At 35.5% G+C, this 16,518-nt stretch overlaps 2 protein-coding genes across 2 annotated transcripts; one reads left to right on the forward strand and one right to left on the reverse strand.

Moving 5' to 3' along the window:
* Window positions 1-1,796: 1,796 nt before the first annotated feature.
* On the reverse strand, window positions 1,797-3,581 carry LOC113403931 (uncharacterized). The gene is made up of 3 exons (XM_026644601.2): window positions 3,249-3,581; window positions 3,010-3,119; window positions 1,797-2,919 (listed from the first exon to the last, which is right to left on the reverse strand). The coding sequence occupies exons 1-3, from the start codon at window positions 3,316-3,318 to the stop codon at window positions 2,398-2,400; spliced, it is 702 nt and encodes a 233-aa protein (XP_026500386.2). The 5' UTR covers window positions 3,319-3,581; the 3' UTR covers window positions 1,797-2,397.
* Window positions 3,582-4,923: 1,342 nt separating this feature from the next.
* On the forward strand, window positions 4,924-13,653 carry LOC113403905 (E3 ubiquitin-protein ligase TRIM9). The gene is made up of 8 exons (XM_026644555.2): window positions 4,924-5,817; window positions 6,707-6,802; window positions 7,384-7,617; window positions 8,075-8,222; window positions 9,276-9,418; window positions 9,710-9,848; window positions 12,058-12,288; window positions 12,394-13,653. Exons 1-8 carry the CDS (start codon window positions 5,134-5,136, stop codon window positions 12,699-12,701), a joined length of 1,983 nt encoding a protein of 660 aa, XP_026500340.2. The 5' UTR covers window positions 4,924-5,133; the 3' UTR covers window positions 12,702-13,653.
* The last annotated feature ends 2,865 nt before the right edge of the window (window positions 13,654-16,518 follow it).

The raw sequence follows: 16,518 nt of genomic DNA on the forward strand, positions 1-16,518 counted from the left end.
ACACGCACTAGTTTAATAGAATTAAATTTTGCGAGTGTCAACCGTAGCTGTCGCGCACACTTAGATTACAAAGTGGCCCGTTTGTTTTTGTATATTTTACCTATAGTTTTGACAGCGATTGGAGCCGAGGACTTTCTCTCCAATTATGTACGTCGGCATGTTAAATTATATCTACATTCGATGTATTCCATACTCAATATTTTGTATAGAAATAATTTTAAAAGAAAATTTTCTATTTACTTTATTTTTATAATTGTCATTTTTTTTCAAACATAAACACACCGTAATTATTACTTCAGGATAACTTATCCTAGGAAATAAAGCACCTACAAATTTAGTAAAAAAAAAAAACGTTTTTTTAATGTATATCATATTTAAAACTTTATATTCTAATTTGCTTAATCTTAAAACTTTGGATACTTTATTATTTATTTTATAATCTAAACATACACTTTTATTATATTAACGTTTATAATATTTTAAGTTGTATCAAAACATCAGAGTTCTTTTTATGAAAGCATTGTGACAATATTAATTATATATAATAATGTTTGATAGAACTTATGCATCCTTTATTACTTTTTTTTTAAATAAAACTTTTAGTCTAAGACCACAGATTTATTTATATATAGAGACAGATACTATAATGCATAAAATTGTATGAAAACCAGTGGCGTAGCTAGACAGATGAAATCGTTGCGGTGTTGCATTGACATAAAACACTGCAGAAACTTAGCTTTGAAATATAATATAGTTTTATAAATAAGTCATAAAATTATCCACTCACCTTACAGGTCATGCCTGATGCACCGCAACACCTTGCCTACCTTGCATACCTACGCCATTTTGAGCCCACTAATGAAAACCACAATAATCTCATGAATTAGTTAAACTAGGCGGCTTAAACCAGTTTCGGGTTGAAAATACATTACGTCGTTCATCCTTTCTGTTCTAGCTAAGCTAACTTCATCAAACTGTATCCAACATATCTTGTGCTATATGTTAGTGTAAAGCAAATCTTATTTCGACATTTTTATTATATTATCGAGTATCGTTAGAGTATCGAAAAAATAAAAATACAGTAACGGCCCCTAAAAATAATAACTTTATTTAAAGATCACAAAGCATATTCTTTAGCTAAAAATTAATATACAGTGTAAACTCTATGTAACGACAATCTCCCTAAAGCGTCGAAATCACTCGACATTGGTTGGTTCAGCTTGTCTTCCATACAATGATACACTTTATATAGCGTTACACCCAGTCTCAATAACGACACATTAAAGAATAAAAAAATTTTTAGTTGCCTAAATTATAGTTATATATATTTTATAGTTATTCTTTTGTCGCTTTATTATCCTAACCCGTAATACACTGTCGGGATCATACCGAATTTTCTAAGAAAACCATTCTGTAGTTTACAAATTTTGATTGATTTGATTGATATGCCCATAAAGAAGCTATAGAAGCAGCAAAATCGCACTCAATATTGCACCGTTATGTATAAGTAAAAAAAATACAACAAAACTACTGGTGCAGCAAAAGACGTCAAAAGCGTTCAAATAAGAATTGTTTTATTTAATTACTAACACTAGTCTGTAATAAACTTTTTCTTTTTCTAATACAGATTTTTCTTCTTTCCATTTAACGACAACTCTCTATAACGTCCAAATACACACAGTCTCTTGAGTGTCGTTATATAGTTTACACTGTATTATGTACCTCCTGGTTTCAATATCGATCATTCATAGTGTATCAACACTGTCTACAGCAATATTGGATACGTTGCCCCGCACGTGAAATTAAACACGATATTTTCAAATGTATTCATTTACATTGCGTGTTAAAAAAACACGCCAAATTTAGTGTGTTGAGTTAAAGTTGCAATGGATACGGAACTTAATTGCTCATTGATGATAGTAGAACCGAAACGAAACACTTCGATATAAAATAATAATTTCTTTTACATTAAATTCCAGGTATTTTTATAACAATTTACTGTCTAGCTACAATTCTCTGAACGAGGTTTTGCAGTTTACTGTAAATTCTGCCTGACATGTTAATGTAAAGCCAATACTGTCTGTTTACGAAATTGTGCATTGCAGAAGTGTACATCGCGTTTCTAACATACAACTTGCTTTATCTATCTCTATAAATATCACAAAAAATAAATATTCTTCTTTTTTTGACTATCACCTAAACTAGTATATTTGATAAATGAAATAAATAATTTGTGCAAATACTATTTACATTTTGCTTCTTTTATGAGCAATATAAAGTTTAAATCATTGCTACAAATTTTATTTATGAGTATTTTGTCAAAGACAATTCAATTTTATAAATGATCAGTATTTGCATAAGTTGAGTTATTATGTAAAAAAATTCTATTTATCATTTTCAGTCATCAACTATTGAATAAATATCAACTTTTAAATTATTTTCATCATCAGACCTTTGTATTTCATGTATGACTTTGGCTTCTTTGACTGGCCTAATATTTTCATCCTTTTGTAGTTTACGCTTTAAGCTTAATCCTTTTTTAATGCATGTATCCGTCTGGTCAGTATTTGATACCCTTCTTTTCTTCGATTTGGTGATCACACAGTCAAAGTCTGATGAGTCATCATCATAATCAGCATACAGTGGAACAGAACGACCACTTCTTGTTGATCTATGGGGCTGTATTCTAGTTGACTCAACAATTTGGATGGGCGGAGACCAAGCAGTCATATTTGATGACTGCCTTGCTTGGCGGTATGAATTTATTGACATTAACTTTATATATACAGCAAGAGTTCTAGCTTTTTCGGCCGGTGCTAAAGTATGGGGAATAAGGCTCCAAGGCATGCGTCTGTCTCTCACATTTAAATATCGTCTTGTCATTATTTTGGGTGGAGTGATGCCGGGTTTTTCCTCCTTCTACATAAATTAAACAAATAATACAACTATTTATAATAATACATATACATTAAGAACAAAAATTAAAATAATACAAATTATTTGTTTTACCTCTTTTTGTGGTGGTTGATCTGGTTGAACTGTTGCCTTTGAATAATTAAGTGCCTTAAGTATATCCATCATTTCTTCTTTACTTAAATTATCTTCATCTAGACCAAATTCTATAAAAAAAACCACATTATTTTACTATTATTTCGTCAATATATTTTCTTGTTCTAGTAAATAATAATTTTAACGATAGTAATATTTGCCGAATATTAAATAAATTAATTATATATAGTTACACTAACCGCTCAACTGATTTTTTAAGCTCTTTAAATCATGATCACAGCTATCGTCTGATGACAAAACTGAGTCCATAATAAAATCTTTATAAAAAAAATCGTTTGTTAAAATTTATCTTTATCTTTTCTGGTATAAAATCTAATCTAGTTGAATGAAATAAAAAAGTAAATCTTATACATTTAAATTATATCCACTCCAATTAGAAATCAGTGTCTATTTCTAGCAAATTTTTGGCTTTAAACATTTCAATTAAGCATAATTTATTCTGGTAATCTCATAACATTTTAACCGCTATCAACACATAAACAAAAACTATATTATTTACGATATCTCGCTTGTCAGTGTCAAAACGTTTTTAAAACAAAAAATAAGAAACGATAAAGCATACCTTATACAGCCACATATTTTATAAAATATTTTCCTAAGAGTTACATGAGTAAAATGAAAATAATTGACTATGTTCCAATACAAAAATTAATTAAACCATTTTAGTGTACTTGTATGGTCATATGCAAGCTGTTTTGCACTCCTAGCTCGATTAAATGATAATACTTCATAAGAGCTTCTTTAAGATAGGATTCTTTAAGTTAAATATATTTATTCCCACGCAATATTTTAATCATTGATTTGTCTAACATATTTGCTGTTAATATGGCATTGCTCACAATCTGTACCTGCAAGTAATAACCATATTATTTTAAGACTTTGCACATAACCATTATGGAATCTTTTACCTGTGATAGCAAATATAACAAAAAAAAAGTAACTCTAGGAAGTTTTTTTAAGTCTATCCTTAATTCCTTAGGTGGATATAAAAAATAAGTAACAAAATAAAATAGGAATAAATTAAATTATCTAATATCTACCATTATTAAATACATATGTACGTCTGTGCTTTGATTGATTGAGTAGATAATTTATTGCAGCGTTGCAGAACTATCGATAGTTGACTATCGATAGTTGACCTCTAAATCTATTCAGGATATCGATAGTACTATCGATAGTATCGTATTGATCAATACTATCGATACTATCGATAGTGGCAATACTATCGATAGTATCGATAGTATTATATATAGTATTATCGCTAGCTCTCTGTAAGCAATACTATTGGTAGTAGCGATATTATTGCTACTATCGATAGTATCGATAGTTTTGGACTATCGATAGCCAGCGATTTTTTGATAGTATTGCTTTTTTAATGTAAATAAGCTATTTGTAATGTATTCTAATCGCTACACTCAAGATTACTACAAAAAAGTATCATTGTAATGCCACCGTCCTCCTAAAAGTTTTTTTAATGTTATGAGTATTTATAATGTTTATTCATAAATCAAAAACAAAAAAAAATTCTTTATTCCGCACAAATGTCTTAATTCTAGAAACAAATATTGTTGTAAATTATTTTCATTTATTTAAATATACACAATAGTTTAAATTACTTATCTTGAGATAGTAATACTATCGGAAATTACTGGCTATCGATAGCACAAAACTATCGATACTATCGATAGTTTAGGTTAAAAGTAATGGTTTTTGCAAAACTATCGATAGTGTCAATAGCATTGCTCATGGGAAGTTATCGATACTATCGATAGTATTATCGATAGTATCGCTTACACCTTAACTATCGATAGTCTATCGATATGCAACACTAAATTTTATTGTCTGTGCCTTTGTGACTGCAGGTGAACTTAATGTTTCGCTTTTGTATTTTTTAATATTATTTATTTACTATGTTTACGACTATAAAGACGACAGTTATTTGAAATGTGAACATCTAAGTAAAAATGCAGTACAATAATGTTTTATTTAATTTAGTAAATTATTTTTTATACCTGAAAAAGTACTTATATTAATATCCAATTTATTTAAGTTATACGATCGAAAATGGAAGAAGAATTGAGATGTTTTATATGTAAAGAATTCTATAGAGAACCTGTTCTCCTTCCTTGTGGCCATGCTTTGTGTCGTATTTGTGCTGTGGGCTTACAAACTCATGTCCATGAAACAGACAATACATCGACTGTGACGACTGATTATCAGGAAGCTGATAAAGCATCTGTTTCGAGTGAAACCGATAGTGGTGTTGTTTGTGGATCAAGACCCAATAGTTACGCAGGTGCCACCGCTGCCACTGCGTACTCTTCAGCGGCATTTAGCATTACCTGTCCACTTTGTAATAAGCAAGTATACTTAGATGATAATGGAGCAGAAGGCCTTCCACCGTTTCGTGTTATGCGAACCATTGTAGAACGTTTTGGCGGAATCAGTGTGACACCTCCTGCTGAAGAAGCATGTCAAATGTGCGAAGGAGAAAGAAGGGCAGCTATAGTGCGTTGTGAGCAGTGTTCCGTTCGGTATTGTGCAAGCTGCAGAGACGCCTGGCATCCCACGAGAGGGCCTCTTGCACAACATGAGTTGAGAGCATTAGGAACTACATGTAACGACCATGGCTCTACACCTATCCTTTACTGCAATACCTGTTTAGTTCCAATTTGCCAAAGTTGTGTTGCAGAGAGACATTCATCACATGAGACACAGCAATTATCCAGTGCAGCTAGGGCACATAAGGTAGACATCATAATAATTATGCTTCTTAGATTTGTCCAAAATCCAATTGTCATACCAGTTATTATAATGTTGGGTATGAAATTTAATTCCTTTGCATTAACTGTTTGTGATATTCCATTATACAAACGATTTTGACAAAATAATATCTTCAATTTTCATTATTAACTGCTTACACAACTGATAGTGTCTGATATAATTAATTACTATCATCTCATATCATTCCTGATATGAATGTTTTTGTTTTGTATTTATTTATTTACATAGATAAGATTCTTTATTTTCTTTAGTGTAATGCTTATTTTATCAATAAACATACACAACAAATATTTAAATAGTACAACTCAAAGTTGCTCTTGATGTAATTTTCTATTGTTAAACCTTTAAGTATTTAAAACTACATACTTTGAGAATAAAAAATAACATTGGCCCTACATTATACACACAATTTAAAAAAAAAAAAATTGAATTTACCACCGAGAGAAAAAAACTAGGATAGTAGTCCACCAATGTGTAGGAGTAACAATGGGTAAATTCATCTTATATTAATGTTTTTGAAATCCCATAAAAGCATTATATGTACACTGTACTAAATTACTTTGGACAAATTTAATTTCACAATCAGTAATATGAAAAGAGCTTTATAGACCTATAAAAACAAAACTAAAAATGTCACCTAAGATATGTTTTTTGTTTTTTATTTCAAATGGTAGTAAAGGTCAGACTCTTCAGCCCGTTATTCTATAATCTTATTTTATCACAGGCATTTGTTAGACCATTGTTTCGTACTAACATACCTATGCTAAGCAATACTATATCTAGCCATATTATACTAAGTCTTATAAAAATCTTTGTAAATTATTAATTTATATTTATATTTAATTTGTTTTAGACTGAATTATCACAAACACTACATCAGTTGTCTGAAGAAGCTAAGGCTATGACTGAATACATCCAACTAGTCAAAGGATCAGGAGATAAAATTAATGTAAGTAAAACAAAACAAAATATTCTATTTTATACTACTAAAATAGTTAAAAGTATCAATGAATAGAATCATAATCGAAGTTAGAAGATCAAATCGATTCAAAGATTTTGTTTTTTATATTTATTGAAGAAATTATTATAATAAAATAATATATTATATGAAGAAAAGCAATGTGGTAAATTAATTCAGTCACATACATAAATTACCGGTGTGTACTATAACAGCTTGGTATTTTTTGTCAACTTCTTGAAGAGATTTTTGTTTAGCAGTAGGACATATGTATGTGGGCTGATTCTTTGTTTTTTGTTTTAAAATACCTATGATTTGATACTACATATAGTTTGTGTGTATGTATGTTTGTTTTTATCGTCTTATATGTATACTGTTATGTTTTGTCAATTATTACATGTCGCCTTCATGGTTTTCTGTTTGACCTAAAGGTTGATTGGCAGAGAATGCCTTCAGGCATTAAGTCTGTCTTTTGTCCCATTTACTTTGTGGTGTTCAATAAAGTATTTAAATAAAAAAATATATATTTTAATTACATTAAAATATGAATTAATATGAATAAATAAAATTAGGAGTCATGCGAGGAACTGGAAGTGCAAATAGATCAAGCATGTGCAGAAATTACCCGAGCAATAGAAAGAAGACGGGATGAGCTAATAAGAGCAGCTCGTAACACAAGATCTCAAGCCGTCACCAACATGCGCTCATTGACCTCACAAGCCGCGCAAAAACTACGCGAAGCGACCGCGTTACTACATTTCTCGATAGAGGCCTTGAAGGAATCAGATCATGCAGCATTTCTCCAAGTAAGATCTTGATATTTGTGATTTTTTTTAGGCTATTCTTTTGTAAACGGTCGTTGTTGTTACCCTGTCTGATGTATGTGTCTCCCTAGACGAGAGACGCCTCCCACCGTTTCCTAACCTTTTTTAAAAATACCGTAACACCAGTAAATCATGATTATGATTCTGGCTTGGCCAGAAATTTTATCTCACAACAATGGGCAATTTTCCCTTTTATTTTACTGTTTTCTTTCGGATCGACTTATTTGTTTAATTATTTAACTTATATATACATATATATTCTTTTAATGAGCTCCAAATTGAAATGCGTTCCATCCCACGGGCATTTTTTTACTATTGTACAATGTACTTATTATAGAAAATAATGAATATACTATAAATGCAACACATTTTCAGTTATTAAATTTGTAGTAAGCATACACTTTTAATTAGGGCTATTTTATCGATTTCGTACCCGTAGGTGGGTAGGATTCTATCTGCGCGTGCGCAGGACACCACGTCGGGCCTGCGGTCGTCGTTGGACGCCCCGCCCGCTCCATCCGCGCTCACACTGGACATCGAGCCCGTACTACGCACTGTAAAGACGATGAACTTCATAGAATGTATACGTGAGTTGGTCCAAAGAAATATTTTACTTTATAACACGAAGACAAAGATTGCAAGCTTATTTATTTTATATAATTGTTTTTATTCTCGCTAACATTTGGACTGCAGCTCCAGAGAAGGAAATGAAAACAGCGGGTAAAATAGTCACAACATTACAATTACTTAAAAACTATTTTTCCTACATTATTAACGCTTCAGACAAGCATCTGATAAGATTAAGTTAAGTATGTCTAACTACCAACTACTACTAAACAATTAGGAAATATAACAAAAATGAAAAATTTCACATAATCCTTATCTTCGGTCTTATCCGTCGTATATAAAAAATGTAGTCTACGTCCTTCCTTGGGCTAAGTTTTATTAAACTTAACAGACAGACAGACGGACAGAATTACTTTCACATTTTTATAATATAAGTGTAGGTAAACATTGGGGTCATCTACCTTGCAGGCGAATTGTCAAACAGGTATGATTTAACAAATCATATAGATGAAGCTTATACTAAATTTATCCCCAAACTCTGGTATAGGCGTTAGGTACGTATATTAATCAATACAATAATAAAGCAATATGATAATAATGATTCACAAACTGTACCCACAGTTATCAGTAAGTGTATTTCGATAAACTGGAAAAATTTATGACATCCAAGCACTATCTTTAACACACACTCTATTTATACTACGTACGTACTTAGCGTGTAACCTGTAATTGTTTTTATTTTTATAAAGTGAACATATATATTATTTATTTATGTTTTTTTTTGGGAATGCATACAAGTAGAGACTTATGTCACGCAATGATAAGATCCCTCTCCTCATAGACACTGTCAGTGCAAGGAGTACGAACCACTCCTAACACTGTCCTGCCAATGGGAAATTCCGAAATACTTTTAAAAAAATGAACATTCGTTTCGGTCGTTTCGGATTTAAATTGAGATTTCATAATCAAATGGAAGGAGATCCGATCCTCCTGATCATCGTGATCGGTCGCCACAGCCGAAAGCGGCCTGGAGGACTCGACAGAGAGCGCTAGTATAGAGATGTGTTTCGCAGCGCCGGGCGCGCCCGAGATGGCGGTGGAGGCGTGCGCGGCGCGCGGCTGCTCGTGCACGCTGGCGTGGCGCGCGCCGCACGCGCCGCGCGCCGTGCGCGGGTACGTGCTCGAGCTGGACGACGGGCTGGGGGGGCCCTTCCGGGTGAGCTCCTATTATTATATCGATTATTATTTTTACATTGTAATACATATAGTGTTTGTTTTTTTATTTAGTGTAATATTGCAGTCGGGCTAAGCTAACAAGCGAGGCATGACTTTGATTTTAATAATTACTAACTTTTGAAATATTACAATGAATGCGCTATCTCATCCAATCGCAAATCACACTACGTAATATTCCTCGTGTCTGTTATTCGTAATGACACTAGCTCACCCAGCAATTAAATCAGAACACAGCATTGCCTTGTTTTCACAAACCTTTTATCGCTTCCAGGAGGTATACTGCGGTCGGGAGACGGTGTGCACAATTGACGGTCTACATTATGCGTCGCTGTACAGTGCACGTGTGAAGGCGTTTAATGGAGCAGGGGAGGGACCGTACAGCGAAGTTATAGGCTTACAGACATCACCGGGTGAGTGAGATACGGAACTCTGCCTCTAGGTCCTTCAAAAACGTGATTGCTAAGGCGAAGACGGAGTACATTGGCAGAATTGGCGAGAGACTAGTGCGCCTCCCTTCAGGAACACGTGCGTTCTGGTCTCTCGCTAAAGCTGTCTTAGGGAATTTCTGTCAGCCCTCTTTTTCATCTTTGCACAGGGACGCTGAGTCATTGGCCCATACCGCGAAGGAGAAAGCTGATCTTTTAGGCTTTTTCTTCGCGGCGAACTTGACTCTGGATGACCGAAGAAATTCACCACCAACTATCCCGCAGTGTGATACCACGATGCCGGAGGTTAAATTTCGAAGTTCGTAATGCAAAAGTTCGTAAAGCACTTCTTTCCTTGGATATTCATAAGTCGAGTGGACCCGATGGCATCTCTCCAATCGGGCTACGGACTTGTGCTCCCGAGTTGGCGCCGGTCTTAACGCGTCTTATCCGGCAATCCTATGCATTCGGCGTCGTCCCGAACTCCTGGAAGACTGCTTTGGTGCATCCGATCCCTAAAAAGGGCAACCGCTCAGACCCGTCCAATTATAGGCCTATAGCCATCACCTCCTTGTTCTCCAAGGTAATGGCTCCAAGGTAATAAACTGCCAGCTCCTGCGGTACCTAGAGGAGTACCAGCTGATTAGCGACCGCCAGTACGGTTTCCGTCGGGGTCGCTCAGCCGGTAATCTTCTAGTTTACCTGACTCATAAATGGGCGGAAGCAGTTGAGAGCAAGGGGGAGGCATTAGCAGCCAGTCTGGACATAGCGAAGGCCTTCGATCGCGTGTGGCACAAAGCGCTTATTTCCAAGCTTCCTTCCTATGGGCTTCCCGGGAAATTATGCAATTGGATTACCAGTTTTTTGGCAGATCGGAGCATCAAAGTCGTTGTCGACGGTGCATGCTCTGACTTAAAATTCGTCAATGCTGGTGTTCCACAAGGCTGCGTTCTATCACCCACTCTGTTTCTTCTGCATATCAATGACTTGTTGCAAATCAGTAACATTCACTGCTATGCAGACGACAGCACCGTGGACACCTCATACACCGGCCGTGCTAATATTTCTCGGGAAAACGTCGAAGAAAACCGGAACAAACTTGTGTCTGAAATCGAGTCTTCATTAAATAAAGTCTCGAACTGGGGCCAGCTAAACCTAGTCCATTTCAACCCCAAAAAGACGCAAGTTTGCGCGTTAATTGCTAAAAAAACACCATTTGTCGTATCTCCACGATTTGAGAACATTCCGTTAGCCGCCACAGCTAGTATCGGAAGACTTGGCGTCGATGTTTCGAGCCTCGTTCAGTTCCGCGGTCAATTGGAAGGCAAAGCTAAATTGGCATCAAAAAAAGCTCGGACTGCTCAGCAAGGCAAGACAGTATTTCACGTCGGCCCATCGTCTAAGACTCTACAAGGCACAAATTCGGCCACACATGGAGTACTGCTCTCACCTCTGGGCGGGTGCTCCCCAGTACCAGCTCCTTCCATTTGACCGTATCCAACGTAGAGCGGCTCGAATTATCGACGATCAAGCCCTTTCCGATCTGCTTGATTCTTTGGCTTTGCGTAGAGATCGCTCTGCATCTTTTACAGAATTTTTCACGGGAAATGTTCCGAGGAATTGTTCGGAATAATCCCGGCTGCTGAATTTCACCTTCGGACATCTCGTCAAAATTCCAAATATCACCCGCACCATCTAGATGTCCGAAAATCCACAACAGCGCTATTTTTAAGACATTTTCTGCCTCGCACAACCACTCTGTGGAACCAACTTTCGCCGGCGGTTTTTCCGAACCGATACGACTTGGGAACCTTCAAGAAAAAAGCGTTCTCCTTCCTGAAAGGCCGGCAACACACCTGCAAGCCCCCCGGTGTTGCAGATGTCCATGGGCGGTGGTAGTCACTTTCCATCAGATGAGCCTCCTGCTCGTTTGCCACCTCTAACATAAAAAAAAACAGTCTAAGCTTGTACGTTGAATATAGTTAATGAGTCGCCTGTGAAGTACGCATGTGAAGAATTTTAAATAAATAAATAGTTTACTTCATGGGTTTGACAACGTCACTTTCCCAGCATGATTGAAAAGTGAAAATTATTTATGTATTTTTAGAAATTGACCACACAGGAAACTGTGATTATTTCAACCCTTGCTCTGTAAACGCTTTAGCACGCAATATTAAAAAGATCTCCTTTTTAGTGGCGTGGTTCACCTGGGACGCCCGATGTGCCAGTGCCGAGGGTGGACTGGCCATCGGCGCAGACGGACTCGTGGCGCGCGCCAGCGGCTGGCAACCGCGAGTGGCGCTGGCCGACCAGCCGCTGGCTCGGGGCCTGCACTACTGGCGTCTACGCATCGACGAGTACGACGGCGACGCCGACCCCGCCTTCGGGATCGCGCGAGCCGACGTCGCCAGGGACAAGATGCTCGGTGAGTGGGCCCCGCACACTGTAGATCTGTACTAATGCGCACCCGCGTAACGTCCACTGCGGCTCGATAGAGCACCACTCACCACTCCCGCACCCGCGCCCGCAGGCAGCGACGCGCTGGGCTGGGCCATGTACATCGACGGCGTGCGCTCGTGGTTCGTGCACGGCGGCGCGCACGGCGGGCGCGCGGCGGGCGGCATCGCGCGCGGCTGCACGGTGGGCGTGCTGCTGGACCTGGCGCGCGGCACGCTGCGCTTCGCCGTGGACGACGTGCCGCAGGGCGACGTGGCCTTCACGGGGCTGCGCGGCGCGCTGTACCCCGCCGTGTCGCTCAACCGCGGCGTGGCCGTCACGCTGCAGCCCGGCCTGCCGCCGCCGCCCGCGCTGCTGGCCGACGCGCTGGCCGACGACTAGCTCGCCGCCGCTTTATATACGTGCGGACTGAGCGCGCCCGTCGATCGGCCGGTTCCATGCTGCATCGCTTCTTTCTGTCCTCTGTTTGTACCTAAGCAACGCATGTGTCGCAGTTGAGGAAATCACCGAAACCTGCCCAGTAATGAGCCAATTAATAACAAATTCCTGTGCTTACCTGGACTCAAATGTTCATTATTACAAATAGTCCAATTCACTGCCTTCCCACTGAGTGGGCTTTGGGTCTGCGCTGAAAAATGCCCGAATCGAAAGACAAACAAAACCCGAAAATATAAACAGACTTAAAACGTACACGTATGTGACTAAACTGGACTCGTTTGACTGACTTTTATTTGTTTTAGTTTCCATTTCCATATATAATTTTCTTCACAAAGTCAACACCGTGAAATTCTCGTGATTATTCTATTAAACCCGCCATGTTAATTTTTTGGGAGGTCAGTGACCAGATAGAGCGCATATTCTTGTAAATATATCTTGTAGGTAAAACAATATTACCAGTGAAACAGTCTTTTTTGACAGTATCTATTTATATTATGTCAAATATATATAATCGTATGTTGATTGAACATTCATTACTTGCCACTCGCATATCATTCGTCATATTGTATATTTAAAAAGTTATTGTTAGTGAAAATATTTCGCCTGTCAAGAGTAATACAAAGTAATGAATGTATCAGCTCTGTTATTAGTAGCCTGGACTCGTTTGACTGCCTCTTTGTTCTAGCGGCTAACTCATAAGGCTGCATAACTCTAGGTCCTTGGTTTAAAACCTATAGGCCAATGAAATAAATAAAACTAGTAAGTTTTTCCACACAGAAAATCTGAGTAAGTAACTCTTCCATATTAGTCAAAACTGTTGGTCCTTCGCCTGTCGATTAGGAGAGTGAAGGAACACAGTGTGTTTGCGCACTATAAAAATGTGCCCTGTATATAAATATTGCACGGAGGAGTGACGAAAATTGATCAGAAAGATGTCGTCATAATAATAAGTATTAAAACATTTGTGTTTTCTAGTGTATCATTACTTTTAACATTGATAAAATATATTTAAAGGAAATTTCTGTTGAAATAATTGCTAACAAACAATACAATAAATTGATCAGATTCAGCGTCGAGGCTAATTAGTTATTGTACTAATATTATGTATTTAATAAAGATAAGTAACAATCACGGCTGAATGTAACGAAATATAATTATACTAGGATACATTTATTCCGATAATATTAACTAAATAAATTCAATTTATGACTCTTTTGAAGAAGGAGCGAAGTTGTAATAAATACGGAAAACTGTATTTAATGGCCGTGTATAATCAAAATGTATCGAGCGTGAAACCGCGTGGTACAGCGTATGTTATGATTCCGTTCGTAAAACATGTAAATATCCGTCTTTGATATAAAAATAGACAATATTATATTGATAGTATTTAGTTTACATTGGCGTTGCATTTATTCTTTATTCGAATACTAAAAGGAAAATCGCAAATAAAAAGAGAATCGAAAGGTGTCCCACGACAGAACGAACGAAGTTGTTTTCACTATGTATTAAATATAAAATAACACAAACAGACACGATAAAATTAATGAACAACGTTTGAGAATATTTAATTGACGATGACAAAATTGTTACTAAAAATCAAGTGTGAAATAAAACAACAACAAAAAAGAAAACTATTTTTTTTTAATATTTTAAATGGAAAGCTCGCCTTGAGTGCGCATAATGATTTTTTCCTTAAGAGACGATTTCTGACATTTCACTCTACTGTGAACCGCGTAAAAAACTTTCGTTCCAAATATTACCGAATCTTAAAAGGGCCTATTGTTTATATATTTCTTTTTGCCTCGATAAAATTAAATATACATAACTGACTGCTTTTAACTTTTTATTATAGTATTTTGAATTGAATGATTTCCTGTCAGTCGTCCAGCCATGCCAATGTACTTAATGTAATATATTATTCGATGTTGTTATACATAAGATAATGGCTTGTCAAGTCTACATGAATGTAATGTATTTTAGATAGTTTTAGCAACAAATTGTAATGTTATCCAAGAATTTAAAATGACAATGAATTTAACATTTCATGACTTAATTCAATATTGATAATATATATATATATATTAGAGTAATTCGTGTTAATGATTTATTTATGTATTATTATTATATTATTTATCTTTATAGAAATAGGTGTGGACTCTTAAAAAATCAAAATACTTTCTGAATAAGTATGGAACAATAAAACTACGACTACAACGTAAAACACTAAACTTGGCATCTACAAAACCACAGATATCCGAAAGCTACGTCATAATCACGTATTAGTTCGCTGCTTTTTAAGTAAAAGGTACGTAAATTGGTATATGAGCCACCTAATGGTAAGTGGTCTACACCGCCTTTAGACATTGGCGCTGTAAGAAACATTAACCGTTCCGTACATCCACACCAATGCGCCTTGTATCTGCAGTTATACTGGCTCACTCATCCATCAAACCGGCACATAAGAATACTATGTCTTGCTGATTTACGGTAGAATAACTAATGACCTATCCAGGTTTGCACCAAGCCCCACCAACAAGTAAAATTTTCTCGCCCAAATACCATTGCATAAGACAAATGCAGATACATGACCGACACTCATTTAAAAATATCTTCACACAACATTGAAAAAATGTCCTAGGCATACAAAATGACATTTCTACCTTGACCGCATTTCATGGCATATCCATTGATATCAGCGTACAAAGCCCTCCCACAGAACCTACTATATATATATATACACACACATAGTTCTTAATTCATATTTAAAACAGTATATGTTCGTTGGTTAAATTGCTAAGTCATACTTTCATTTTAAGGAGTTTGTATTTTTATTTAATACTTAATTTTAAGCAGTTTTTCATGTCATTAAGGAATCGATTTATAATAATTTAATGTTTGTATACTTTGTCTTTTTATTTAACTTGAAATTTCTTGTCACTTCAAATTTAGGGGACCTGACAACGCAACATAAATATTCCATTTCCCACCTCTTAACCTTAAATTATATTTGGACTAGTTTAATTTTAAGTACCTAAGTCACTTTTTTATAATTTCAAACTTATATATTTTATTTTCAGTATTCAACAATATATATATATAATATCTTTAAATATAATAGCTTTCTTTACGGACTTTTAGTTTATATTGTTGTGTTTGCGTATTTCGCGGTAGCAATTAATTCCGAATAAAAATTATTAACGTGGGTATTTTCGTAAATTTACGTACTGTTACAATTAAAATGACGTGAATATAAAAGATTGAATTTTTTTTTAATTATATTAATAACATGTCGTACAGCGCTGAAAAATTCTAATACTAAACTTTCATGTTCATTAATAAACCTATAATTATTAATGAGATTAATAATTTTATAACATTATTAAGTAAAATATATGTACAAGGACTTGTGGAAAAATTTCTAAAAATTATAATTACGAACCGCAGCTTTATTTCATTTAACAACGCTGTACGTTGACGCCATTTGACTCAAAATGTAGACTTATAATAAAGCCCAAAAATATTTATATTTAGATTTGTTTTTAATTTTGTATTATTATATTGTTTTTAACTGAAATTACTGTGTTCCACAAAAATTTACTAACCTGTACTTAATTAAATCGCTTATATTATAAGTGCGAATAAAATAGATAACAGTCGCCGTTTTCCGGCAGTTTGACTTAAGTATTTTGATGAATTTATATGATTTTATAAATATTAATAAAAAAGGCTTAATAAATATCTTATATTTATTTAGAACGTG

This window comes from Vanessa tameamea, chromosome 10 (genome assembly GCF_037043105.1).
Source record: "Vanessa tameamea isolate UH-Manoa-2023 chromosome 10, ilVanTame1 primary haplotype, whole genome shotgun sequence".
Lineage (NCBI taxonomy): Eukaryota > Metazoa > Arthropoda > Insecta > Lepidoptera > Nymphalidae > Vanessa > Vanessa tameamea.